At 46.9% G+C, this 27185-nt stretch overlaps 2 protein-coding genes and 1 pseudogene across 4 annotated transcripts; 2 read left to right on the top strand and 1 right to left on the bottom strand.

Moving 5' to 3' along the window:
• Nucleotides 2557-5352, top strand: LOC8078695 (B3 domain-containing protein Os01g0905400). 3 transcript variants are annotated; one of them, XM_021455101.1, is made up of 5 exons: nucleotides 2557-2998; nucleotides 3178-4402; nucleotides 4507-4656; nucleotides 4788-4903; nucleotides 4985-5352. In XM_021455101.1, the coding sequence occupies exons 1-5, from the start codon at nucleotides 2690-2692 to the stop codon at nucleotides 5237-5239; spliced, it is 2055 nt and encodes a 684-aa protein (XP_021310776.1). In that variant the 5' UTR covers nucleotides 2557-2689; the 3' UTR covers nucleotides 5240-5352. The 3 variants fall into 3 exon arrangements, with proteins under 3 accessions (XP_021310776.1, XP_021310775.1, XP_002458943.2); XM_021455100.1 differs by having other exon boundaries at nucleotides 4510-4656; nucleotides 4788-5352; XM_002458898.2 differs by having other exon boundaries at nucleotides 4788-5352.
• On the bottom strand, nucleotides 5440-7910 carry LOC8056133 (exocyst complex component EXO70A1). The gene is made up of 2 exons (XM_002456757.2): nucleotides 6897-7910; nucleotides 5440-6800 (listed from the first exon to the last, which is right to left on the bottom strand). Exons 1-2 carry the CDS (start codon nucleotides 7553-7555, stop codon nucleotides 5687-5689), a joined length of 1773 nt encoding a protein of 590 aa, XP_002456802.1. The 5' UTR covers nucleotides 7556-7910; the 3' UTR covers nucleotides 5440-5686.
• LOC8056132 lies at nucleotides 9821-12430 on the top strand (annotated as a pseudogene).

Here is a 27185-nt window from a genome sequence, read left to right as displayed (position 1 = left end):
CAGCGAGTTTTGTTGGCCGTAGATGTCCAACTGTGAACGATTAAGATAATTTTCTCAAGACAGCCATTAACGAGCAACAAAAACGGGTCTCTGGGTGATGATCATTAGTGCTGGACGGGGGGGGTAAAGCGTGCTTGACAAACTGTGAAAAGGTAGACGCCAAAGGCGCTCCATTGCGGTGCTTTACGAAGCTGTGTGTTGGTTGGTTGGTTGCGCGGCTGACCGGACGCGCCGGGCGAAAGGCGCGCGGCCACTACCACCGGCAGCGCGCATGATGGCAGCGCGCGTCGGCACGCCGAGCCGAGGCCCGGATGGACTGGCCGGCGCCGGGCGGGGGTCCCTGTGCCGCCGCAGCAGAACCGCGCGGTGGGGGTGGGGTGGTCGTGGCGTCTGGACCAGGGCACGGAGTACGCTGCCCTGCAAAGCTGTGGAGCGAGTGAGCTGAGCACGAGTCCAAATCTGACGTTGTCTAGCACTGGGAAAAGAAAAAAAAAAAGGGCGTGGGGATTAGTGTATTAAACAGGCGCGCGCGGTCCAACTACTACGTTGTGTTGCGTTGCGTTGCTCGTTTGGGTCCAAAAGATGTTAGCTACTAGACGGCAAGAGAGCACGCGACAGACGGACAAAATGCATGTACCAGCGTTTGGCACTGTATCTCTGGCGGCAACCTTACCAACTCCACCACTATCCTTTGGACTCGTCCCTACGGCCGGCCACCGCCCGCGCCGTCGGAGTTCTGCTCTGGTCGGCTTCGTTCGTGGATTTCGTTTCCCTTTGGTCCTAAAGTACTCGTACGTTTCATAAAGATCAATACTACATTAGAAGAAAATCATAAAGGAGAAGAAGAGCAACACTGAATCTGCTAGCGTCGCCTTCGTCTCACTCCTTCCCCTTCGGCCAGCAAACAAAGACAACGTATTAAAAGGCCGGCCCCAGTCGAAGCCATTTTGGCCCAACACGTAGCGTCATAGATAGATGGGCTTCGAGCTTTGCTATCACCTCGCGGATCGCATTTGAGGCCGTGACCGTCGGTTGCATTGCACCAGTGACAAGATCATGTGTGGCCTTGTGAGCACTGAGCAGGCCTCATGCGCAAAAAGATATATCAGCATCCCCTCGCCTAACAAGGACTTTATAGAAACAATAGTGGCTTGCTTTTTGTCATAAAGATAATAGCATATATTTTTGTATTACATGTTGCTATTTGGTGCTCCTAATTTTGCTTCAATGCTGATTTGTTTTTTTTTGTGACAATGCCGATTTGTTACATTTATCTCAAGGATATATTCATCAACGCACTTAAGTCATCATTCCAAAAAATGCACATAATCATTTAGAACTTAAATAGTTCCATACTAATGCATAAAAGGGGTTCCATTTATGCCAATCGAACATATTGCTCAAATTTATCTTCCTAAATTCGTATTTGAATTTTTAGTAACCATTGATAAGGAGAAATTCTACTATGGTTAAAGGAATTTGGATCATTGGTGAAGGACGATTGGATGACTAGAAAAACAAAGGTACTAAGGGGGAAAAGCACCGGGAGGTGAGGCACCAGGTGCATACTAAGGGTTTGCACAGCTAAACTTCATTAGTGAAGTTATTTTTTTTAGAAAATAGCTTTATGAACAATTTTAGATGAAGCTAAGCTATTTTGAAAAAAAATATTTGGTAAAATAGCTTTACCAGCTATTTTATGCATAGATGAGAGAGAGAAATGGAAGAGAGAGTTGCAATAAGCTATTTTTTCCGCTTCATCTCAACTCATGTCTTTATGAGAGGAGAAGGAAAACAACTTCACCCATAAAACTATTCTAGAAATAAGTGTTTGACAAAAAAAAAACAGCTCACAGCAGCTCGTGAAGTTGTTGTGAGTTGTACCAAACAGGCCCTAAATTGGTGGGACCAGCACCAAAAAATTATATTCTTATTTTTTTATTTTTTTTATATAATTAAGGGTAAAATGATAAGTTTATATTAGACCGATAATATTTTGAGTAGTATAGTTATGATGGATTACTAGATTGTATAGGTAGATGGATATTTTTTTCTTATCACCAAAACACTGTGATCTCAAAAAATTATATATTTTGGGTTCACATCGGGTGTCTCAAAAACACTGTGATCTATACACGGGGAGCAACCTCAGAGTTACCGAGACGAGTAAACAGGAAATAGGACAGATACACAAGGCAACAAGCGAGAGCCGGGAAGTGGCGGTCAGTCAGGCACTGACTACGAGGCAGCCAGAGAAGTGAGGAGAGGAGGAGCTCGATCACAGGCTGCCACCTGGGAATCCCATCCGCACAACACAACGTCCGGCGCGCGGGCCGCTCCGCCGATCATCGATCACCGGAGAAGCGACCAGTCAGTTTCGTGCCTCGCGCATCCCCCACCACGGGCCCGCCGTCCGTCGGTTACTGCCACCTGAATCAAGGGAGCACAGCACTGGAACATCGATGTGCTCTCCTCCTACACAGTGGAAAGTGTAGCCTATGTGGATACTAAATCATTTCTAATGTTCTTCTTTCTATAATACTGAAACGAGAACAGAGGAAGAGCACATGCAGCAAGCCGCAGGCATTATTGGTGTCTTCCTCTTCCCCACCCTGCCGTTCCGCAAGGAACATTTGCGCTACTTGCCTTTGCCCCTGCCCCTGTGAAATGCGCGCGCGCATGTATTAGCATGCAACCTGCAATGGACGCGGAGGTGGTAGGGGTAGCTGTGAAGCAAGAGCCAGAGGAGATCGTGGCCGAAGCAGACGGTGACGAGGAGGGGGAACCGGAGAAGGTGGTGGTCAAGAGGAGGAGGAAGAAGAAGACGGCCTGCGATCCGCACAAGAAGCGTGCATGCGTGGATTGCACCAAGAGGTGTGCCCGGATCCATGGCCGGCCTGCTTCGCCGTCCGCATTGCCGTCTTCCAGCAATGCACGGCCGGTCCCTGCAGTGCCGTCCTTCTTCAAGGTCATGATGGGCTACTTCTCCGAGGGCATGGTATGTTTTTTGTTTCCTTTGGATTACTTGCATTTATCTCACTGCATGTCTGCATTGTTTATAAATGGATATATTCTGTGCATGTTTGCATACAGCTAGTATGTATGGCAGGAGATACCAAGGCTCTCATTTCAGTGACACCAGAACTCATCTGAACCATGTACATTTCACACATGCAGGATATACCATCCCCATTTGCCAGGACAATCTGGGACCTGGCAGGCTCCAACATCTTTCTCGAGGACGCATTTGGGCTCCGGTGGCGCGTGCGGCTCTGCTTGCGCGACGGCGTACTGTCATTTGGGCATGGATGGAAGAACTTTGTGTTGGACCACGCCGTCAGCTGTGGCGAGTTCCTGGTGTTCAGGCAGATTGCCAGGTCAGTCTTCACCGTGCAGATGTTTGCCCCATCGGCTGTTGAGAGGCTCTATCACTGCGAGAAGAACAAAAGGCAGAGCCGGAAGAGGAAGCCCAGGCAGAAAACATGCTCTCCCAGTATCCAGACTGTCAAGGTAACCAAGAACAGTGTGAAAAACAGTAAGAAGAGGCTACGTACTGATGATCAACAAAATGGTATACGCCCAAGATGCCGTAAGAGCAAGATGGCAGCTGAGGTCTGCATCGACGAGTCTGACGTTCCAGATTCTGCATCTGAACCGAAATGTTCAGACACATCAGAGAGAGTACCGGAGGCTGGAGCCGCAGAACCACAAGAAATTTCTGAGGCCCCTGCGGGACATGAGTGTGAAGTTCAGGGGGTGTTAGATGGAGAGGCAAAAATAGCAGATGACAGCACAATACTTGGAGAAGATCAAAGCAATCACAATGCTATTTCTGCAAGTATTATGCAAGTCTCTACTGCTAATGAAATAGAGCCTGGCGAGGGCTTGAATCTGCCGACAGATTTTGATGCTAGTGTACCTCTTGCTATGATGGATCTTAATGAAGTGAGTATCGACGATATATTTCTGTCGGCTGATATATATGAATTTGAAAGCGATATGTGTAACCCAGAATCATTTTCTGTTGATCTGAATATGGTAGAGCCAATTACTACTGGCCAAACCTCAGGATTCAGTTGCCTTGAGGATACCCCGCAGAATCACCTTTCTTCTATGGGAGATGGTCATCGTTCTTTGATCCCAGAAGCAGTACTATGTATCGAAAATAAAGAGATGACTGATGTACTTGGAACAGGAACATCATATTTTGTTGACTCCTCAGTGCATGATATAGACATCAACGCGTTGCCTGCTAATGAGCCACCATCATTTGGAGAGGATAACCCTTCTCCTCAAGCTGATGCTGAAATGCATTCTAATGAATGTGGATTAAGCAGCTGTAATAAGGATAAAGGCAATAGTTTGCTCCCTCTCATGAACAAGCAAACTGCACATAAAGAATGTTAGTACTATTTTCCGACCTTTCTGAATTTACACGTGCCCAAAAAAATCCCTTTGTGTTTGCATGTTTTTTTAGTCATCACAAAGATTCAGTACTTGTTGCAGCAGATTCTTCCATGACCACGGAGCAGGATAAAGCACAAGGTGGCCAATGTAACATGCAAGATAGTATAAGACAGCATGCTACTGAAATCATGTCGAGAAGTGCAAAGCCTCATGAACTTGCTGATCTCAGGCAGAATCATCTGCAAACAGGTATTACAGTGTTAATAGTGATTTATGACTCCCCATGCTCTCCCCGAATTTTGAACCATGAACTGGACGGATGCTAATTTCACATATGTACCACACAACATTTAGTTCATGCGTTTCAGTACAACCTGCAGGAAATGGCTCTGAATCCATCCACAGTGGAGCCTCTGAATCTGGCGGCGTTCTTGCACTCACAACAAACAGCATCGAGTTTTGCATCGATGTGCCTGCACCAGGGCAAACATGGCTTGTGAGTAATCCTGACTATTCTATTTCCTTGACTGCTCTGAGCTCACCGTTCTGCACCATAGTTCTGAAAGATCTTTTACAGGAGCTTCCCGGTCGACTGCCGGTTCTTCCAAGAACGAAGAAACATGGGAGGAAGGTTGTAATACTCAAGGACCCATGCATGAGACTCTGGCCTGTGCTCTACCAATGCACTCCTAGGTTCAATGGCTTCATCACTGGGTGGGTTGACATCTGCAGGGAGAACCGACTCCAGCAAGGTGACACCTGCGAGTTTGAACTCAGCGGTAACTCTGAACTCTCATTCCAACTCCAAGTGCGCGTGCCCAATACGCAGTAGCCATTGCTAGCCAGAATGTTGATGTTTTCTATCGTATCTTAAGCTTGTTCATGTTATCTGTGTCCCATCTGTTTATTAATCTCCAAAGAAGAAACTATGTAGACTTCTGTCAACATGGAAATGTTGCTGCTTTCGCTGTTCATGCTATCTGTGTCCCATCTGTTTATTAATCTCCAAAGAAGAAACTATGTAGACTTCTGTCAACATGGAAATGTTGCTGCTTTCTGTCACATTTTACAAGTCCAGACTCCAGACTGTTCACTTTTTCTTTTATTACAATGGAATGTTCAGATTATCAAGTGCATGCTAATAAAGAACTCTGACTGCTACTACTGGTTGCTATATATAGCATCCATGAAGAAATGGAACTTTGCAGTGTAGTTTTACAGATGGTCAAGCGGTCGTCAGTTTGGTACAACCTGAAAATGTTCTACGTTCACAAAAGCACTAGATTTTTCTGGCATCCGTAACTTCCCCTTCGAACAACTCCGACAGCGACTCGGCCAGATCATCAGCCGTGTACCTGACAGATTTCCAAAGCTTGGGTTGCTTCTGCAGAAACGCGCAGTAAGCAGGAACCACCATGTCCGACAAGGCGTGCCGCAGCACCGCTCGGAGCACGGGGTCCGGGACCTCCCGGCACACCTCGCTGTCGCGCGTTCTGGTAAACGCGGCGTTGAACTCCGCCAGAATTTTCGCCGGCTTGCCTCTGCCACACACGGGCGTGTCCAGGAGAGCGACGACGGGGCCCCATGACGACGCGGCGTAGCTCGCTAGGTGCTGCTCGAGCCTGCTCCGTCGCCGCGCGGCAAACGCGGCCCCGAGCATGGCCGCCACGCCGTCGGCGTCCGCGACGCGGCTCAGTACGAAGCTGATGTTGTTCGCCAGGAAGAGGTGCCGCGATCCCCCCGCGTCCGCGCAGGCGACAGCGAGTCTCCCCTGGAGGTTGTGTTCCAGGCCCGCGATCAGGTCCGAGACGACCCCGGCGAGGGAGCCGCGCTCGTCGCCGCCGCCTGCGTCCGCGAGGATAAGGTCGAGCGTGGTGCGGTGCCTCGCCAGCAGCTCGACGCAGGTCATGGCGTCGCGTGCCAGCGGGTGGACGCCGCCTGCCGCCGCGCTCGGCGTGCGCGGGGACATACACTCGCCTTGGATCTTGGCCATGACGCCGCTGACCATGACCCTTATCGCGCCGGCCAGTTTCATGAGGATACCTTGTGTCCGCTCCGCGATGAGCTGCTTGCGCGCGCCGCTGAACAGGAGCAGGAGGCTGGGAGCGGCGTCGGCGAGAGCCTCGTACATGCCAAGCATGTACACGAGCTTCTCGTGCGACGTGATGCTGGTGAATCCGTTGGCGAAGTCGAGCAGGATCAGGATGCGGTTCTCCGCGATGGCAAGCAAGTATTCGTCCCTGAAACCGTCGAAGGCGCCTGGGTTCTGCGCGTACAGCTGCCTCCGCATGGCGACTATGGCCTTCCCTATGATCTTCGTCACCGTCGTCCACCGCTTGATCACGGCCTCCGCCGTCTGCTGCGAGCACTCGACCCGAAGAATTGACAAGAAGCTGCACCGTGGTCGTCAGTCAGACAGTCACAGCCAAGCATGCAAATCCATTCCCCAGCAGAAAAGCCAGAGAAACCAGAAGCGTCGAAGAAGTTACCTGTCTAGCACATTGCAGGGAGCGTTGGCGAAAGCCCGGACGAGTTCCTCGGTGCATCCGGCACGAACGATCCGAAGCGCGATCTCGTGAAGGACTGACACGCCTGCGGGGCAGATGAGGTCCAGGCCGTCCCAGACCTCGGCGTCCAAGAGGTCCGCGACATCGTAAGGCACGCCCGAGCTCGCCCGCGACCGGCTCCCGTCGGACGCGTCGACCTCCCCCTCCCCGCCGGTGCCCGCCGAGCTGGCCCTCTCACCGGCGCTGGGGAAGACCAGCAGTGAGAGGCCAGTGGAGGCGAGCGAGAGCCTGTGAACGGCGCCGCGGAGCCGGGAGGCGTTCCAGACCCTGACGCGCAGGAACTCCTCCACCATGCGCGACGCGGCGGCGCCGACGGCGCTGTCCAGGCGGAGGCGCGCGGAGGCGGCCGCGGCCGCGGGGAACGGGAAAGGGTCTTCCGCCGCCAGGAGGAGCACCTCGTCCACCGCCGCCAGGAGGCCTCTGTTGGTGTAGCTCGCGTCGGCGTCCCAGATGCCGGCGTCGGCGCCGGGGGAGCGAGTCCACTGGAGCAGGGCGTGCTCCGCGAGGGCGAGCCGCTCCTCCGCCTGCGACTTCGGCGCGACGGCGACACCGAACGCTGGCTTCCCAACGGCGGCCCCCATGCTGCGAGTGCGAGGGGCCCGAGTGGTGGCGCTGGGTCCGGTCCGGCCTTCCGGCGCGCGTTGCCGTGTGTTGTTCAAGCGCGGAAACGATGCCCTATCCGAAAAGGAGATTACTAGGGGGCTTCACTAGCATTTCTGAGAGTTTTCAGGTCGGGCAGTGCACGCGGAGATGGTCAAGTAGTCTAATAAATCTAACTTGACTCCCCGTCCTCGGCTCTCCGGTGTCAACTCTGCATTTGTTTCTGCCGCCTTCCCGCCGTGTTCCGGCTGATTGGAGTTGGAGTGGAGTTTGCCCGAACCAGACACATGACACATTCGGCCGGCAGCCGCACGCCGGCAAGGCAATCCTGCTTCCTTGACAATCAAGGCTCGACCAACTCAGCTCACGGTTTGATCTAGTAGGTTGGACCGTTTGCACAACTTTGTGCAGCAAAATCCACGACTTTGGCCTTGTTTAATTCCCAGAAAATTTTGCAAAATTTTTCAGATTTCCTGTCACATCGAATCTTTAGACACATGCATGAAGTATTAAATATAGACAAAAATAAAAAACTAATTGCACAGTTTGGTCGAAATTAACGAGACGAATCTTTTGAGCTTAGTTAGTCCATGATTGGACAATATCTGTCAAATACAAACGAAAGAGCTACAGTGTCGATTTTGCAAAATATTTTGGAAGGCCATGTGTCGAGTGGACATGCAACTGACGATTTCCCTTCGCTCCCATTCGTTCGTATTTAGGCCCTGTTTAGTTCCCCACTCAAAAAATTTTCATCCATCCCATCGAATCTTTGGACACATGCATAGAACATTAAATGTACATAAAAAAATAAACTAATTATACAGTTTGGTTAAAAATCACGAGACGAATCTTTTAAGCCTAGTTACTCCATGATTAGCCTTAAGTGCTACAGTAACCCACATGTGCTAATGATAGATTAATTATGCTTAATAGATTTGTTTTGCAGTTTCCTGACGAGCTATGTAATTTGTTTTTTTATTAGTTTCTAAAAACCTCTCCCGACATCCTTCCGACACATCCGATGTGACACCCAAAAATTTTTCATCTCCAATCTAAACAGGGCCTTAGCTTAAGGCTAGCCTCAATGCATGTTTCATAAGAGTGTCATGCACATTAAATAAGGTGTCACATAAGCAAAAATGCTGACTTGACAGGGTCATTAAATGAAGAAGTTACCTAGTTTATAGTCTTGGTAACTGTGGTATGAAACTATGTATTGAGACTAGCATAATTCTAACTAATGCAACGTAGCTTGAAATAAGTTAAATGCATCGACGCTTCTTAAACTTGTAGGGATGTATCACTTAAATTTATGAAATTTAAAACATAATTTTGCCCTAGCTTTGTATTCATTTACGCCCACATGAGTTTCGTCGCATTTCATTTATTATTAGGATATAGTTCAGCCGATAGTCTAACTAATCAAATTGCTAACTAAAATCTAGCAGAGCCATCCCAGTTTCAAATAGAAAAAGAGGACACACCCCACACACAGCAGGCTCCGTCGACTCCGGTCATGTGCTCTGCTCGTCATGACCGGAGCCGCAGCAAACGCATTGGCCTTGTTTAGAAAAATTTGAAAAAAATTCGTAATATTGTAACACTTTTGTTTATTTATGATAATTATTATTCAATCATGAACTAACTAGATTCAAAAGGTTTGTCTCGTTAGTTTCGACTAAACTGTGTAATTAATTTTTATTTTCGTCTATATTTAATAGTCTATATATGCGTTTAAAGATTCGATGTGACGGAAAATCTTAATTTTGTTTTGATTTTTAGGTGGAAGTAAAGAAGGCCCAAATGTTCACGAATGAAGCGGAAGACGTCAAAGGGAAGTCAAAATAAGGACTTTAAACTTCGATTATTCAGAAATTTCCTTCTTCTCCGTGTGGAGCCTTCCTGAAAAGGACCAGTACGCGGCTAAGGCCTTGTTTAGTTAGCAAAATTTTTCAAGATTCTCCGTCACATCGAATCTTACGGCACATGCATGGAGCATTAAATATACATGAAAACAAAAACTATTTGCACAGTTCATCTGTAAACCGCGAGATAAATCTTTTGAGCCTAGTTACTCTATAATTGGACAATGTTTGTCAAATAAAAACAAAAGTGCTACAGTGCCGTTTTTCACCGGTTTTTGCCAACTGAACAAGGCCTAAGCCTACGCGCCAATTTTGTCCAGGCTAAATCCATTTCCTGCTCCGGCGATGGGACAAACTGATCATCATCGGACCGTTCGTTTCTTCTCGTAGGCAGCAAAGCATCCTGTTCACACTCGGGAAAGGAGGCAGACCGCAGACGGCAGCATGGGGGCCGCCGTGGCCAAGGCACAGGCACTTGAAGACACCGCCGGCGCGACCGGAACGCCAGCGGAGGCCCGGCTTGCCGTGGCCACGCAAGCCCTACTCCACTGGGACTGCTCCCCCGACGCGGCGTATGGGACGCGGATGCGGCCTGCACCAACAGAAGCCTCCTCTCGGCGGTCGACGAGATACTCCACCTCAAGGAGATCCATGCGTTCCCCATGGCCTCCCCGGCTCGCCGCCGCATGGACAGCGCCCTCGGCGTCGCCATGTCGCGCCTCATGGACGAGTTCCTCCTTCTCAGGGTCTGGGACGCTTCCCAGCTGCAGGGCACGGACGGCCTTCTCTTCGCCGTCGAGAAGCTCTCGGTCTCCCTGCAGGCTTCCGGCGGCGGCGGCGAGTGGCCCGCCTTCCCCACCGAGGGCAGCGCCAGCTCCGGGGCGTTTAGCGTCAGTGCCAGCGACGAACTCTACGCGTCCGACAGGAGCCTCTCGACCTGGCCTGACGTTGTGACCGTCATCGTGGATGGCGCGTTCTCGGATGAGCTCGACCTGATTTGCCCGGCAAGCTTGTCTGTCCTCCGTGAGATCGCGCTTCGGGTCATCCGTGCCGGGTACACCGAAGAGCTGCTCCAGACATTCACCAAGGCCTCCTGCCATGTTTTGGACAGGTGCGTGCAAATCTTCTTCTTACATAGATGCCGTTAATCACCTGAGCTACAATTTGCCGATTCAATGCGGCTCTCTCAAGAGTTGACGAACAAGTGCAGTGCAGTGACGACCATGGTCCATGGAACAGGTTCTTATCGATCCTTCAATTGGACCGACCTTCCTTCGACGCCAACCGAGTCAACTTCGAGGACGCCGAGTGGTGGACAACAGAGGACATGATCAAGCGGTGGATCTTGGCGACTAATCTCGTCGGGAAAGCCCTCGTCGTCATGCAAAGGCAGCTCCGACCGAAGGAATGTGGAGCGTTCGATAGGTTCAAAGACGACTACTTCATGGCCATCGCGAAGCAGAGCATCGTCGTCTTGCTCAAATTTGCGGACGGCTTCACCAGCACCCAATCACCTGAAAAGCTCATCTACATCCTCGAGCTGTACGAGGCTCTAAGCAACTCTGCTCCCGGCCTCCTGCCCCTCTTTACGGGGCAGCACGCGGAGCTCATCTCCCGGCAGCTGCCCGTCGTTCTGGCGAAGCTGGCACGCGCATTGAGGGCTGCTGCCCACGGCCTCGTCACCAAGATCCAAGCAGATTGCTCGCAAGCAGCGGGCGCGATGGCGACGCACGGGGTCGGCGTCCATCCGCTGGCGCGGTACGCCATGACCTGCGTCGAGCTGGTGGCGCCGCACCGCGCCGCTCTGGACTTGGTCCTCGCGAGCGGTGGCGAAGGCGAACGCGGCGCAGCTACAGGAAGCGCCGAGCGTGTGACCTCGTTTGGCAGCCTCGTCTCGGAGCTGACCACGGGCATGGAACGCAACCTCGAGGAGAAATCCGCGCTCGCATTCGCGGACGGCTCGCCGTCGCAGCACCTCTTCCTGGCCAACAACACAGGCTTCGTGCTGAACCGCGCTGAGGACGCCGGCGTGGTGTCCCTGCTCGGGGACGACTGGGTCGCACGGCGTCGGAGCCGTCTCGAGCACCACAGGGCTAGTTACCTCCAGGCCTCCTGGGGTCCGGTCCGGTCGTCGCTTGTCTGGAGACGGCCGTGCGGGGCAGCGGCAAGCCGGCGAAAGCGCTCGCAAAATTCAATGCCGCGTTTGAGAAAACGCGCGTCAGCGAGGTTGTCCCTGATCCCGCGCTCCGAGCGGCCCTGCGGAAGGCTGTGTCGGATATGGTTGTTCCTGTTTACGGCGCGTTTCTGCAGAAGCACCTGAGCCTTGGAAAACCTGTCAGGTACACGGCCGACGATGTTGCCCAATCTTTGTCGGAATTGTTCGAAGGAGATGTTTAGGGTGTGTATGGTTTTGGTTTTGTAGATGGCCTGGCTAGCCCATTAATCCTGGGCAGCCAAGGTCTGGCTTGCGCAGTCCATTTGGTTGCTTGGTTTGCCTGGTATAGAATCACCTCATTTGTGTTCTGATAACGTTATCTCATTGAGACATTCTATCAAACAGGTGGGGGAGCACTAGAACAACTACAGCCATGAGAGCTCCAGCTCCTAGAACAAGATCCTTTGAAGTTGACCAAAGCGACTTGTCCCTACCGTCGCTGTGCATCTAGCCGCTCATTCCTGTCCGACGGTGGAGCCACAAATGTGCACAGCTCCACTCGGCAGTATAGTTACTGTTGCGATAAGTTTTCTCACGCAAATTCTCATTGTTGATGTGGTAATTTTTCCGACACAGATCCTCGCTGCTTTGGTATTGGGTTCACATTTTTGGCACGATCAGTGAAGGTCATGCGACGGTGATTGGTGAAGGTCATGCGTTGGGCTGAGGTTTTCGGTTGGTGCTCTCCGTCGGCAAATTGGTGCCAAAATCTCTACACTCGTATCATCAATTGTTGTATACTTAAACTAGTGTTGTTCTAATTTGGTTGTTTTTTGTCCTCTCTCATTAGGTTGTGCTTGAATTGATCGATTGAAGACTAATATGGAAACTTGAAGGAAATATCAACTTGCTTGCATCAAATTAAAATTTGCATATTTTAAATGGAAGAAAATAAGTGTGTAATGTCATGGTTATTTCTTTTTATTCGTCTAATTAGGATACAGATTTTAGTTGTTTAATTCGTTGGCTAATATCATGTCATTTTTATTGGTTTTCTTCTAGGGACGGCTTGCTTCTTAGTCTTTTACCTCAAGTTGTCATTGAGTTCGGTACTCTAGATGAGGTTTGGATGTCCTAGATTAGCTATGGAATCAAAAAGGCTTTGAGGTTAGAAAGATGTCCTAGATTAGCTATGGAATCAAAAAGGCTTTGAGGTTAGAAAAAGCCATAGATATCTCCTTGGTGCCAATTTACAAACACTTTTAGCAAGAGCATGGGCCTCATAATTTGAATCTCTACCTTCATGCTTGAAACGACTTTTGAAACAAAGTGCTCCTAGCTTTAGTTTTCTTAGAGACTGAGGAATATGCACACAAATAAATAAATAAATAAATAAATAAATAAATAAATAAATAAATAAATAAACAGTTGACACCTACGTTACGGGCTGGGACGGTCTTGGGCTTCTTCGCCTGTGTAGAGGGACTGCGGCCGCCCTAGCTCTCCCGGCCCGGCCTTGCTCTTATGGCCACAATAGACACCGCAGGTCTTCCTCACTGCTACAAGAACAAAAAACGGCCCAATACTTTTAACTTCTGGGCTAGTCCTAGTCCGTGGGCCGTGGCGGCTGGCGTGTGCACGACCGAGCCCGTTGCGCTGACATTGTCAGCAATCGTGTTCGCGTACATTTTCCAGCAGCCTGACTGCCGAGAAATCAGACAACTCCCACAGCTACATTTCCCCCGGGCACCCAGTGTCAACCATGGGTTGTGCACAGAATCTGAGCACTAGATCACATCACGATTATTACCAGGGTATCTCTGAAATAATCAAGATTATCTCGCACCAAAGCGGAGGTGGCAAGTAGCTTCCCTCGTCGTCGGCCACCGCAGGCACTAGGCAGCACTAAAGCACGCCAAAGGGAGCCAGTTTTTTCATTCATTGGCACCACCACGAGACACGAGAGAAAACCGAACGGTAGCAATCTTCGGCCAGATTTCATTCCCTCGAGTGGTGTAGGAAAAGGTGGTGGATTCGATGCCCCATCTGATGCCCTGCACGCTTCAAATTCATGTAAAAAGTTTATCCAGGCTTGCATTGATTGATTCTACTACTACAAGAGACTATCTAGCTAGTGCTCCGTCGGTTAAAATATTGGCAGGAGGATCCTGGAAGAAGAACACCGCGATCTCAAGAATGATGCCCAGGTCTGAACAGCAACCCGTCTTCTTTCAGAAAAGGACGGATACGAGCCTGGTGACAGACATCTGGTTTGCACCAATTAATTATCTCTGCGTGATATCCTGCGTATCATTGAGCTACCTGCCTTTGGAACTAACAAGTACTCCACGTGCACAATCGTTAGCTTGTTTTCAGCTGTCCACCATTGTTTGCCTATATAGAATTCTCTCATGCCTGGTGGTCACCGATTATTCGAATGTAACGATCGATCTTTGCAGCAAGCTTCTTGTTTAAACGGTTACATAAACACCACCTGTGCGTGTGTATGGTTAGCTTTTTGTCATTTTCCAGTTCGTCATGGCCTAAAGATATATACTTATACTTACGTGCCGGGCTTGGCGCCGTTGCGGCGCTCGATTTCTGCCTGTCTTGATGCCTGTAACGAGCAGCGCCCGACTGGCATCTGTCAAGGGGAATTTCTACGCAACTGTGCACAAATAAAGGGCATCTAACAGCAGCACACACACTGCAAAAAAAAAAAAAACATTCAGATTCCCTCACTCTTCCGGCTGACGCGTCGTGTGGAGGCCGCAGGAAACTCTGGCCGTCGGAATCTGCATGCCTGCAGAAGTGCAGAGAGAGTTTGGGAAGAGGCTGCATGCCACTGATGGCAAGAAACAGGCAGGTAGCTTCATGCATGTTGGTTCTCGGACGAGCTTGTAGTGCACAATCGGACGATGACATATTCCTGGAAACCCTGGTCAATTTGCTTGACAAAATTTCCTGCCCTGTCCGCTGGATGAACAAGAACAGCTCCAAGGCTCCAACCTCCATGTTGACCAGACATGCCACTCAGCTAATGCTCGTTCCCCAGGAGAATAAATAAAAGGTAGTACTAGTATAGCATGTCTCAGCCCAGGTATATAATATACTAATGTTTGCCTGCCCCAGAAAGGAATAAAGGTGCAATGGCCATGTAGCCATGTAGGAACATGGGTTTGTCAATGCTTGGCCCCATAGAGCAACATCTAATGCATGAGCAATGGACCAAAGAAGGAATAGAAAGCACCTCCTCCTGTCCTGTTTGGTTAACAAAAAAGAAAGAAAAAGAAAAGCACCATTCACCCGAGCTGCAGGGCCTCACACTCTGAACCCAAATTAGTACTCCTACAATACCTATACCACTGTAAAAAAAAACAATTTAAAGCGAAATAAATATCATACTGGTACTGCTGCCCCCATTGTCCTCTGTAGTCTCTAGTCTATCCATCCCTGCCATCATGATTGCAGATCTTAGGGCGTGTGTGAAATACACTACAACTATCATCCCTTTGGAAACTTAAGCACGAAGTATATTCTCAACTTTTAGTACAAAAAAAAGTGGTCAGTATCTTTGTTGTATGGTTGAGAACAGAGGAGGACTCGATGATGCGATTAGCTCATGAGCATGTACCACGATAGATAGGGCATCCCCACAGCCGCCTCGAGCTGATGGCTGGCCGGGGCAGTGCTTATCTAGTAATGCCTCGGTGATGTAGCTAGCTGCCCTACTAGGCGGCACCGATCGCGATCCATGGATGATGCTCGTGGCGACCACATGGTGATCTGACGAGTCGATCGCCCCCGCGCAACTGTGCTGTCTCCTAGCCCACTTTGTGCCCAGCTGCCTGCGCTTCCGGTTCCGGACGGGGACGGACGGATGGATATCCTCGGCAGTCGCCACCAGTAGGCTCGCAGCGGCTGCGACTGCGAGAGTGGTCACGGCGTGATGATGGCCTCTGTTAGGTAGCACGAACAAGAAAACCCCCCTCTTCAAACAGCAAAGCATCGAGCCGAGCCATTCTTTATCTGTTGACATGCCGCTAAACCAGTACCGGCAATGATAATAATGCAATAATGCCAGTCAAAGAGTGCACTCGAGAACCTCACGCACGACGTGTGCGATGGGACGCAGAAATAGAATCTGTAGGCCACTGCATTTTCGAAAGCTTTTTGCTGCCCTGCCCCGGCCCGGCCCTGCTGCTGCTGTTGTGGAGGGAGATCGAGTTGTGGAACAAGGCATGCAGGCATTGTCCATATCAAGCAGGAGAAGACGAACGAAGCTTGAGCTGCTGCAGTAACCAGAACCAGGGGATGGGGCCATGTCACGCACGGCCGGCGGGTGGTAATAAAGGCAAGCGGCACTCGCTGTCACTGCCTTTGCCTGCTGCTTTCTTCGAGCATTATCAGGCGCGCTTTGATCCGGACACGAACGCTACAACGCGGCGGGTCTTTTCCACGTAGAGTCTTGCACGACCTGTCGGACGTTCTTGTTTGTGGAGACAGCAATGGCATGGCAGTGGAGCCTATCCTTATTTTTTTAATTTACCTATATATATATATATTTAATTTTCACTACTAGCTTCCACCTGCTCAAAGTAAGAAATGCATGTTAGGTAGGTAGGGGCTTTGCACCAACACCACCGGCATGGTGCTTGTTTACTTAATCATCATCGCAACATTTGGCAGCAAATATCAGCAAGTGCTTCCAGGCTTTTTCCATGAGCAAATGCCTGCACCAATCACCAAAGTGACAAAGGCTCGCTTTGTGCCTAACTATTAATTAGCAATAATTTCTGAAGTTTTAGGATCTCCAGTAGTCCAGTATATGTGTCTTTTTCTAGTGCTGCGCTGCACAGAAGCATTCTTTGTATTTTACTACTACTTACTCATCAGCTGGACTGTTATTTAAGTACCTTGTTGCTGCAATTTGGACAGTGATGACAGTCACTAGCTAGCCGCTGCGAGGATTTAGTGGAATTGTACACTAAAAAAATCAGAGACCAATCTGTTGCAAAAGGCAAGCAAGCTGGAGAAAGGAATTATCAGAAACATTATCTTGCCAGTCAGTGCTTGCAGTTTGCAAAGGCAGGAATTCAGGATAGGAGAGGAGCACCCTTTTTTTTCGAAACGACATAAGTGTGGCAAGACAAGCACCATTGACTGCTCATTTTTGGGCATGCATGCAATGCAATCGGCAGTCCTGGCTCTCTGCTTGCCCCATTACTTGACCTTAGATCGCAGCAGAAAGTAAGCCCTACATGCACTAAGGAGTCAAATGGTTTAGGCCTTGTTTAGTTCCCACCGAAATTCAAAAAGTTTTTAAAATTTCCCGTCACATCGAATCTTGCGGCACATGCATGAAGCACTAAATATAAACGAAAATAAAAACTAATTATACAGTTTGTCTGTAAATCGTGAGACGAATCTTTTGACCCTAGTTAGTCTATGATTGGACAATATTTGCCACAAACAAACGAAAGTGCTACAGTAGCGAAATCCAAAAAGATTTCGTATCTAAACAAGGCCTTAGACCAATCTGGCAAATTCTGGAGCAGGATATATTTCTTTACATCTTCTTCCTTCAGGCCTTCAGGGTTACACCACACACAGTTGCCTACCCTACCAGGACTAGCCAGAAAAGGGCTCAAAGTGTTTGCATAATTTAAACAATCATTTCAGCGCCACTTCAAAAGGCAGAGAGAGAATGCAGCCCATGTGAAAGTGAAGGCACCAACAAGTATTCTTGTTCCTTTTTTTCATACTAAAATGGAGCTATTGGTTGTGAGAAAAATGCCTTTCAGATAAGACACACACAAAATTTTGCCCCCCTAGCCCTAGAACTGCTTTACAGAATGCTAGTAAGGCTTTCAAGGGCATTGTAATTTGGGGTGGTATTCTGCTACCTTTTTCTAGTCCCCCCACACAACCTAAGAAAAAGGAATACCAGACACTGTTCCCATGTCATGAGAACTCCTCTCATTCGGCATATCTGAACAGAAACCTTCAATGATTAAGCTCCTCATTGGCCTCACACCTTGTGGCCTCGTTTTGTGCATCTACTGCTGACAGACAGACAATTCAGCGTAGCATGGAGTTGAAGTGCTAGTGTTCCAATCAGGGCCTTTTGAGTCATTACTCTAGTACTCCTGTAAATCACTACCAGCATAAAAAAACCTGGAAAATTCGGTTTGTTGAGCTGCTACTGAGGCCAACCAAACACTCGCTGCTTGTTTATCTACTACTATAGTCACTGTCTTTCAGTTACAAACACACATTTTTTTGACGGAAGTTACAGACACACTTCACTGTTTTCAAAAAAAAAAACAGACACACTTCACTGGCAGGGTCAACTCTGCCGGTAACCGCAGAATCTGCTACTTTGGCAATGGCAACTGGCAAAGGAATAATAACACGATAATTGTCACTGAAGGAACCATATGATTGGAGGCAGGTGCAAGGCACACTGGACCTCACTGTAAGAGCAGGTAAAAAAAAAAAAGGAAAGGACAGGGTGAATCATGAATCTCTCAGCTCAAGCTTACAAAGACCGGCATCGCCATTCGTCAACCAACCACTAGATATCAGATAGATCTCCGCTTTGGAAAAAAAAAGATGGTAGATAGATTTCAGGAGGGCTCATCTAGCTATCTGCTGCAAAAGCAGTCATCAAGTGCACCATTTGTACCTCTCAAGGACATCCATCTCCGTTGGATCATATTTAATTCTATTATAATCACGGAAAAGGACTGGCGGCAGGACTACGACTAATCAACACACCGTCTGAATCCACTAATATTTTTTTTGTTGATATACTTTTCTAACAGAGAACAAACACAGCAAAATTCACATGAGGTGGGTGGATAGCAGATAGCACGAGAGACTGACGGATGGATCATGCATACGGCATACTACAACAGATGAGATGCATACACAGGCCAGGGAATGGGAGAAGGACCGGGTGCCCACTGCCCACTGCGCAACCATGAGGAGAATACGAGATAGAGAGGAATCTGGGAGGCGAGCCCATTGGCCAGGAAGCAAAGGGAGCCAGGCAAATGGGCGTGTAGTAGGGCCGCGGCGCTGCGTGGCCTCTCCGTCCGCTCCACTAATCCCAGCGCCCATAGGCTGCCCTCCCCCACTTCGGCTGAGAGCCCGTGCGCCGCTGCGTAAATAAACCCACACAGGAGAACGACGAGAAAAGAGAAGAAAAAAAAAAAGAGGGGCGGCTTAAAGCCCTCCCTGGCTTTTCGATGCCCAATAACCACGCCCAAGTACGTACAACCATCTGATCGCATTATTGCCGCGGAATTATGAGCTACCACGGAATGACGGAATGGCTCGGCGACGCGAGTGGTGGTCGGCTCGCAGAGAACGAAGGAAGGGAGGGAGGGAGGAACATTCCCATGGCGGCGTCGCCCCCACTGGCCACTCGCGCACTATATTTTACGAGCCCGGTGCGCGGTGCGGGCTTTCCACGTTGGGCGCGCACCGGCCGGCACCGCCCTCCCCGCGCTTGCTTTCCAGTGCTTCGATCGTTTGTGCTGCCCGGCGCCCGGCCCGGGGCCCCCGCCACCACCCGAGCACATTCTAATTCCTCCCCACCCGCCCGCGCCTGCTGCGGCTGGCAAGCGAGGGCGAACCGAGCGCCTCCTCTCGGTCTCGCTCTCGCCGGGGCCGGCGCGGCACGTGTGCGGAGAGGGATCGCCGCCCTGTCTCTTGTGCATTGGCCCGCACACGGCCCCCGGCCGCCTTTGTTGTGCGGCGCGCGGGCATCTGGCGTGCGGTCCACCACTCGGCGCGCGCACGCCGGCCGCGCGAGGCGCGACCCTGCCTAGAGCCAGAGGCTTGGCTTGGCCAAGCTATGGCCGCGAGCGCCTGTGTACGTGGTGCAAAGGCTGTGGGATTCGTTCGCTGGTATTGGTAGAGAACGTATACGTACCAGCGGCCTGCGGCCGGCCGTACCGGTGCTCTCCCTTCGCGTTCTCCGGACGTCTGTGCGGCGGAACTGAGCGGCGACCGACGACGTCGACGGTCGCGTCGTGTCCACACGGGAATGGTCCGCCCGCGCCCTGTGGATGAACCCACGAAGGGTTCCGGATTCCTGTGCCTCGGCGCGACAGCCACCAGCTCCTCTCTCCGACGGGTACGGCTCCACGTAGGGCGCGCGGAATCTATCTCGATCGCGCGCGCGCCACCAAAAGGCGGTTCCTCGGCGGTGCCGGCCGGGGGCGCGCGTCGTCGACCGCAGGGGCGATGCGTGCCACCCCTTCCGCGCCGCGCGCCGGAGGCACCGCGCTGGCCACACGTACGAGGTACGACGTGTGCAGCGGCGCCGGGGTAGACGCTAACGCTAGTAGTACTAACGCCTTGTTTAGTTCAAAAAAAAAAAATTGCAAACTTTTTCAGATTTCTCGCCACATCAAATCTTTAGATGCATGCATAAAGTATTAAATATAGACAACAATAAAAACTAATTGCACAGTTTAGTCGGAATTGACAAGACGAATCTTTTGAGTCTAGTTAGTCCATGATTTGATAATATTTGTCAAATACAAACAAAAATAGTACTATTTATATTTTGCCAAATTTTTTGAAATTAAACAAGGCCTAAGTAGTAGCTCGTCCGATGTGAGCTGCGCGGCCTTTCCAGGTTACCAAATGGAGGTGTGATTCGAGGCAGAGCGCGCGTGGTGGTGCCGGTGGCCTGGGCTCGCGCCGCTGGACGCTGGTGCCCACGATCCGACCGGACAGGCTTCTCTTGTCGGGTAAAATTCTCATCTCTCGCCTGACAAGACTGCCAGATACCACCAGCGCCAGGGGAGGGATGCACGATGGTCATGGACGCATCGAGGATTCGAGGGGAAAGGAAGGAGATGAAATACAGACGGAATAGCACCTGTCCGGCGCTCAAAGGTGCACGCTTTTACCTGAAAAAAATTTCAAGTTTGGGCACTGAAGGCCTATCTTTCCACCGCTGTTTAGGGCCTGTTTAAGATGGATAAATTCAAAACCGAGTTTTTTTCTAAAAAAGCTAAAGACTAAGAAACAAGCGTACTTAGAGAACAAAGGTTTAAAACATAGACATTTTATTAAAATGGGTGTTTGGAACATAGGAATATAAAAACATGTTTATTCCTCTACTCTAGTGAATAATAAAGATTTGCTCATCCCTCCATTTACACACAGGGGGGAAAAATTAAGAACTTAAAATGGATGTTTTATAGGAAAGGAAACTTCATTCCAAACTCCATCTGATTTAAGCAAAACATAGGAGTTGGATTCATGCTAGCACTTACTGTATAAGTGAATAGCGACTGCTCAGTGTACGTGTAGATTCTAGCGTGTGCAGCCTGCTAGCTAATGGCATAAAGCGTTTGATGCAAACTAGCTAGGTAGCATGTCTTACAATTGTCATTCTCTCCGTTACAATAATTTCTATGTAACTTTAGCATTATCACAACCCAAACTTCTTTAACTCTACTAGTCAATGTCATAACATTTTTATGTATTATGTTGTATCTATTTAGACCTATAAATATTGATGTATTTTCCTAACAACATAGTCAAAGTTAGACAACTTTAACTTACAACAACATTATGTAAAAACGGACAAAGTACATGTACACGTATTACGTGCTTTGCCATTGACTATTGCTTAACATGATAACTTATTTGGGTATTTGCTAGCTTTTGCTTTACGACCAATGACTGGAACTTGTTATTTTGTTTGATATGACATAATTTTGATTGGTAGCCATAAGAAACATAGCTACATAAGCATCGTGTCTACTTATTTGTACTCACATTCATATAGGAGCTGAGACACCCGTAGAAGTGACTCAGGACATCGATGCGGATTTCGTTCTCGAGCCAACCTGAGCACCAAAGCAGGCTCCTAAGCGCTTCTCTTTTTCTCATCGCCTCTCCAACAATTATAAAAATATTCTTATAATAATTGTTATGTGCTAGCTATTGCATGTATATGCACGGGCGAAGCCAGCTAAAAGTGGCGCCGGGGTCAGTACTAATGTACATTGGGGTCTTTGCCATTGAAGAACAGTACATAACAGTAATTATTACTGAGTTTTCACAAATTTATTGGGGTCAGTTGACCCCAATAACAAAGCCTAGCTTCGCCCCTGTGTATATGTGTATTGTCACTTGAACCCACTTTGAACGTAGTTGAGCTTATACCTTGCTTGTTCATCACCACCACCTTGCCATGATTGATTGTTTACTTTTCTAGTACAACTAAATATATAAGACAGACTCGTGAGGGTTTCTCATGGTTCACACGACATAGAAATTGTTTGTTTAAAAATAAACATTATGAGAACTGATATAAAACTTGATCCGAATTTGACTAGAGGAGCGTCAAGGGGTTAGGATCATGGCGAGACCAGGGTCCTCGAATGATGCACCTCGCTAGGACCGAATAAGGAGTGTTTCTTTTGTTGTAGCAAGTCTCTACAAACCACTCATCATAAATGAGGATGATAAGTGTAGTGTTATGTTACAATCGGGTGACCTGACGGATTCAACGCGATTTAGGGTACGACCGTACAGGTACCCCGGATCATCCCAAGCCGTTTACATGTAATTTGGCCAGGCATAAAAAAGGTTGAGGTGTGAGATGCTCCTTATGTAACGATGTGTCATATGTGTTGTAACCTTGTTTTTAGTGGGTAAAACATGTATCCTCTACTGGACTGTTATTCGAATTCGTGCTCTTGATTCTAAGCATCTTCATGACTTATAGTTTTAGAGTTGTGGATGCTATGAAAGGACTCTAGAAGATCAAGTTCTGGCCTTGTTTAATTGATTCATGCTTATCCAACCTTGGAATACTTAGAAGTTAGATGATAGAAAATCGTTATTTATTGCACAAATGCCTTTACACTAAAATCAGCCTTTAATCCTTGTTAGTTCATGATCCTTGTTGTTTGAATTGGGTAAGTTCAACCGAGTACTTTATTTACTCTCAAGATGTTTTCTTAAGTTGTTTTGCAGATGAGGACACCTAAATCTCATGTTAAAAAAAGATGAGAACACCTAAATCTATAGTTACTTCTCTGTCCCTAGTTCCTCGGCAGACTAGGAGTATTAGACGGTCAATGACTCAATGTGTTAGGCCGACGTAGTCATACATCCCGATTAACTCGCGGGTTGTGTATTAACTACGTTAATGAACTTATGTTGTAGACTTGATGTGTGTGTGATGTGAACTAATGACATGTTTGAACTTAATTATTTTGTAAGACTTGATGTATGTTTTAATGTGAAAGGTGATCTTATGTGATCTCTATAAAATGATACGTTGGATGAAGGCTAGAAACACAGACGAGTATGGTGGTGCTACTGCAGACGGCCGAATTAACTAGATTAAATTGAGTGGAGACCAAGGATGGTAGCTTAACTTAGTTTGGCTAATTGGTCTTGCAACTACAATCTGGAACAATAGATTAATCTGGTGGTTAGAAAAGATAAGAATTTTTTCATAATTTACCTATAGTACTATATACACTAACTTTCATATAGGTGTCTTTCCCAACATATAAAAATAAATATATAATTTATATGGATTATTAGTTTTTCAAAGTTTTAATTCTTTGCTAACTATGTTTACATGGAATCTTCGTTTAGGTATTTTTTTGCCTTTCCAAACTTGTATGGCAATCAAATATTGTTATTTTCAATTTATTATTCTGAATTTTCTATTGATTTGGCATGGACTTTTTGTTTTTATATTATTTGCTAGACATGGACTCTTTAGTTTAATAGAAGCCACTATATCATCATAAAATATGACTATACAAATTTTCCTTTTTTATTTTATTAATGTGATAATTTTTAAACTTATAATAATGTAATAAGATATATAGTAGATTTGTCTTTGTAAATATTATGTTTTTATATACTTTAGCTACACTATATGGTTTGACTTACGACTACTTAAAATCCATTATACTATTTTGGCATGGAGAGAGTATATATTATAAATAATGACATATATCTTTACAAATGGTTGAAAACAGACGCTACGTCTTATTGAATTGATGTATTTGACTTGAGATTTTTCCTTAATTCTAACCAATATCTCTCCTTATATTCTCGCAAAAAATATCCCTCCTTATATAGTCCTCATGGTTAGGGCCGGGAGGACATGTCTACGTGTATCCTTTAGAAACCTATTGAGGTGTACCTCTATTTAGCATCAACAACAATAATCACATAAAAGATTCTCTAGCTATTCTGAGGTTTTTACCTGTATGACATTATGAAAGATTGACCAAACCAGGAGGCCATTAAAAAGTTGTTTCACACCGCTGTGCTCAACTTCATCTTCGGCTATACCTGTATGTCATTCCGTCCATTTTGAAGTCTAACAGCAGTTAAGTGGTCTGGCATTTGACTTGAACGCCCCTAGGCCAATTGGTCTCGACAACAAAATCTTCTTTTCCCCAGTGCCACTGTCTGCCAGTTTTTTCCTCCCTCTGGTGCTTAGTCAAATTAATTAATTATTTCAATGATTTTTTCCCTTGTGTGACAAAACAAAAAAAAATACCATATTAGACCTTGTTTAGTTTTATTTTTTTTACAAAATGGACACGGTAGCAATTTTGTTTGTATTTGACAAATATTGTCTAATCATGACTTAACTAGATTCAAAAGATTCATCTCACAAATTATGAGTGAACTATGTAATTAATTTTTATTTTTGTCTATAATTAATGCTCCATACATGCGTCTAAAGATTCGATTTGATGAAAAATCTAAAAAAATTTGTAAATTTTTTGAACTAAATGAATCACAATATGACAATTTTTTGTTTTTTTTTCATGTTGAAACAAACAAAAGGGTTGGTACTCGAATAGAGGCCCCGTGATCCGTGCAGATTCTGGGTTGTGCGTCCTCCTGCGCCTGCACTGAGCTGCCGCCTGCTGCTCGAAAGGTTTTTAGGTCTAATGGTGTTTGGGACTGTTTTGCTCTACGTTTTTCAGCTTCGCTCTAAGTTTTTTAGCCAAACTGTTTTAACTCTACGCACTCAGTTCGAGAAAAAAGGATAAAGTTGTGAGAGCACCTAAAGAGGTATTCCACGAACTCCAGTTTTTTGTGGAGCTGCTCCACGAACTCCCTTAGTTCCCAAAAAATTTCAAGATTTTTTGTCACATCGAATCTTGCGGCACATACATGGAGTATTAAATTTAGACGAAAACAAAAACTAATTACACAGTTTGCCTGTAAACCGCGAGATGAATCTTTTGACCCTAATTAGTCTATAATTAGATAATATTTGTCACAAACAAACGAAAGTGCTATAGTTCCCAAAATGCAAAATTTTTGCCAACTTCCGGTCTTAAAATGCAAAACGTTCCGTCCTGACAGAATCACAGGATTACAATACGTACCTTTCTTCTGTCTGTCTGCTAAAGCTTTGTTTTTTTTCGTGTTGCGAACAGCCGAGCACCGAGTGCACGCCGCCTTCCGAGCGCAGTCAGCGAGCAGGAGCCGCAGCGTCTGTAGCGCCTGTTGGATATTCTGAACATCATTACTAAAAGTAGACTAAGTTCTAAATCTAGCAACGGTGCCAAAAATGCCAAACCTATCCCTCACACCACTTAAGCCAAGTTGTCATCCCCAGCATGATATAAGAGACGCGGTATTGAAATATGCAATTGCTCTTCTAAATAAATAATGAATGGGATCTGCAAGCGCACAGATTAATACCGATGCAGCATTTTAACCGGGAAGTATTCCAGGTATCGTTATTTATATTTTTACCTCTGGGAAGGGATTAGTCAATCATCACTATTGATTACAGAATAGAATATGAGATTGAGCATCTATCATTGCATGTATAATTGAGAACATTATATCTAACTCTTCATACAGGGATAAGTGTCACATAATAGATATATGAAATGATAATAGTGACAAGGATAACTAATCTGATCTAGCCACATAATAAATATGATAAGCACCTCAATTAGATACTCTAGAAAGTCATTAGCATGGTATTAGAACGAACTACGAGAATATTCCCTAAGTTATTCTCAACTATATAGTCTAGCATATCATAGTTAGTGCAAGCATACTTAGCAATCATTGCGAGACAAGACTACGCCCATGCATAGTGATATTAGCAAGGAATATGAGAAACATAGCAATCACTCCCCTGTAATAATGTTGCTCTGCCAGCCCAATACACGAGAGGGGGACTATATAAGAATCAATGAAGCTGTCACTATCACGAACTACCCCACGATCTGGCATATTGGGTACAATCGCAGATAAATACGGTATAAGCACCACGCCTACACAATATCTATCATTTACCCATGGATCCGATGGATAAACGCTATACGATCCTAAGCATGTATATAGATCGTATCTAACTAAGCCAAGTACATAACTATGATAAACTAAGAACAATATAATCTTGAATATAAGCAAATAGAGCAAAGTCATAAGCAATATATTGAAGTAGAACAAAGTCATATTCATAATATTGAAGAACAAAGATAATTAGAAAGCAATTAGAAGCACAATTAGAGAATTACCAAGAATCCTCCTGACAGATCCGGAAACCAATCGAAGATTGACTCCTTCTAGTTCTAATCCTATGTAGCTATGCTAATCTAGATATCTAATTGATGTGGTGGCTCTAATCTTGATCAGAGGCTTCTTCTCTCTTGATGGAACAATGAATTAGGGTTGAGAGGCTCTCTCCTCCAGGGGCCAGGGGGTCTGGTTTTATAGTCCCTTCAAGTGAATATGGGCCCTTGGATCAAACCGACATAGATTGTATGGTTTAGATTCATCCTTTAGGTCGGTGGAGATCTCCCGCAAAGCAGAGTCCTGATTGGACTCCAGAGGTGGGCGGGCGCCCTGACCAACTGGGCGGCCGCCCAGGGTCTGGCCCCGTTTCGCCTCCGCTTCGGTCTCGTGGCTTCTGGAGTCTTCTAGACGTAAGATAATTGCGCAGCACGTTAATATCTTTACGTAATCCTGACATGTGGGCCTTTCTTCCATATTTCCTGATAACCCCCTGCAGAAATAGACAAACACCAAAACTCGTGGAATTCTGTCAGATAAAACCCTAAGTCTAGATCTTGATTTCATTTGGATCCTTTTCTTTATTTATTTGATAATTAAATTTGATACTTAAGGACCGTCAACAAACTCCCCCAAGCTTACCTCTTGCTCGTCCCTGAGCAAGGATAGACTCAGCTATGGATCATAAGTAGTTGCAATATATTAAAAATTTGACGGTACACATGCTTTTAAATAAGATCTCATCTCTAAGTAAGAGTAAACTGTCAAGACTTAAAACTTACTTACTTTACCTTCACCATGGGACTTGTAACTGTCACTTCTGTCTTGAGTGGTTAAAAGATAGAACAGTCTAGCCAAGTGCCATGTCTCTTATTCTTGATCAGCTATAGCTCTGGGGTTTTTGCAGATTTTCAAATAAAACTCAGAATTCCTTGTATGATTCTCTCAGGTCTCTCTTTTGTGGTATTTTTGGATCCTTACCAAGGCATTGATGGTATATGCCTTCTCTCAAGATATGTGGTATTTGTG

Source organism: Sorghum bicolor, chromosome 3 (assembly GCF_000003195.3).
Source record: "Sorghum bicolor cultivar BTx623 chromosome 3, Sorghum_bicolor_NCBIv3, whole genome shotgun sequence".
Lineage (NCBI taxonomy): Eukaryota > Viridiplantae > Streptophyta > Magnoliopsida > Poales > Poaceae > Sorghum > Sorghum bicolor.
This window is presented reverse-complemented; position numbering and strand designations above follow the sequence as displayed.

Coding starts and splice junctions, on each gene's coding strand:
- LOC8078695 (XM_002458898.2), top strand. CDS start 2,690: ATGCAACCTGCAATGGACGCGGAGGTGGTAGGGGTAGCTGTGAAGCAA. Junction 2,999..3,177: donor GCTACTTCTCCGAGGGCATG/GTATGTTTTTTG, acceptor TCACACATGCAG/GATATACCATCCCCATTTGC. Junction 4,657..4,787: donor GCAGAATCATCTGCAAACAG/GTATTACAGTGT, acceptor TACAACCTGCAG/GAAATGGCTCTGAATCCATC.
- LOC8056133 (XM_002456757.2), bottom strand. CDS start 7,555: ATGGGGGCCGCCGTTGGGAAGCCAGCGTTCGGTGTCGCCGTCGCGCCG. Junction 6,801..6,896: donor CCCTGCAATGTGCTAGACAG/GTAACTTCTTCG, acceptor ACCACGGTGCAG/CTTCTTGTCAATTCTTCGGG.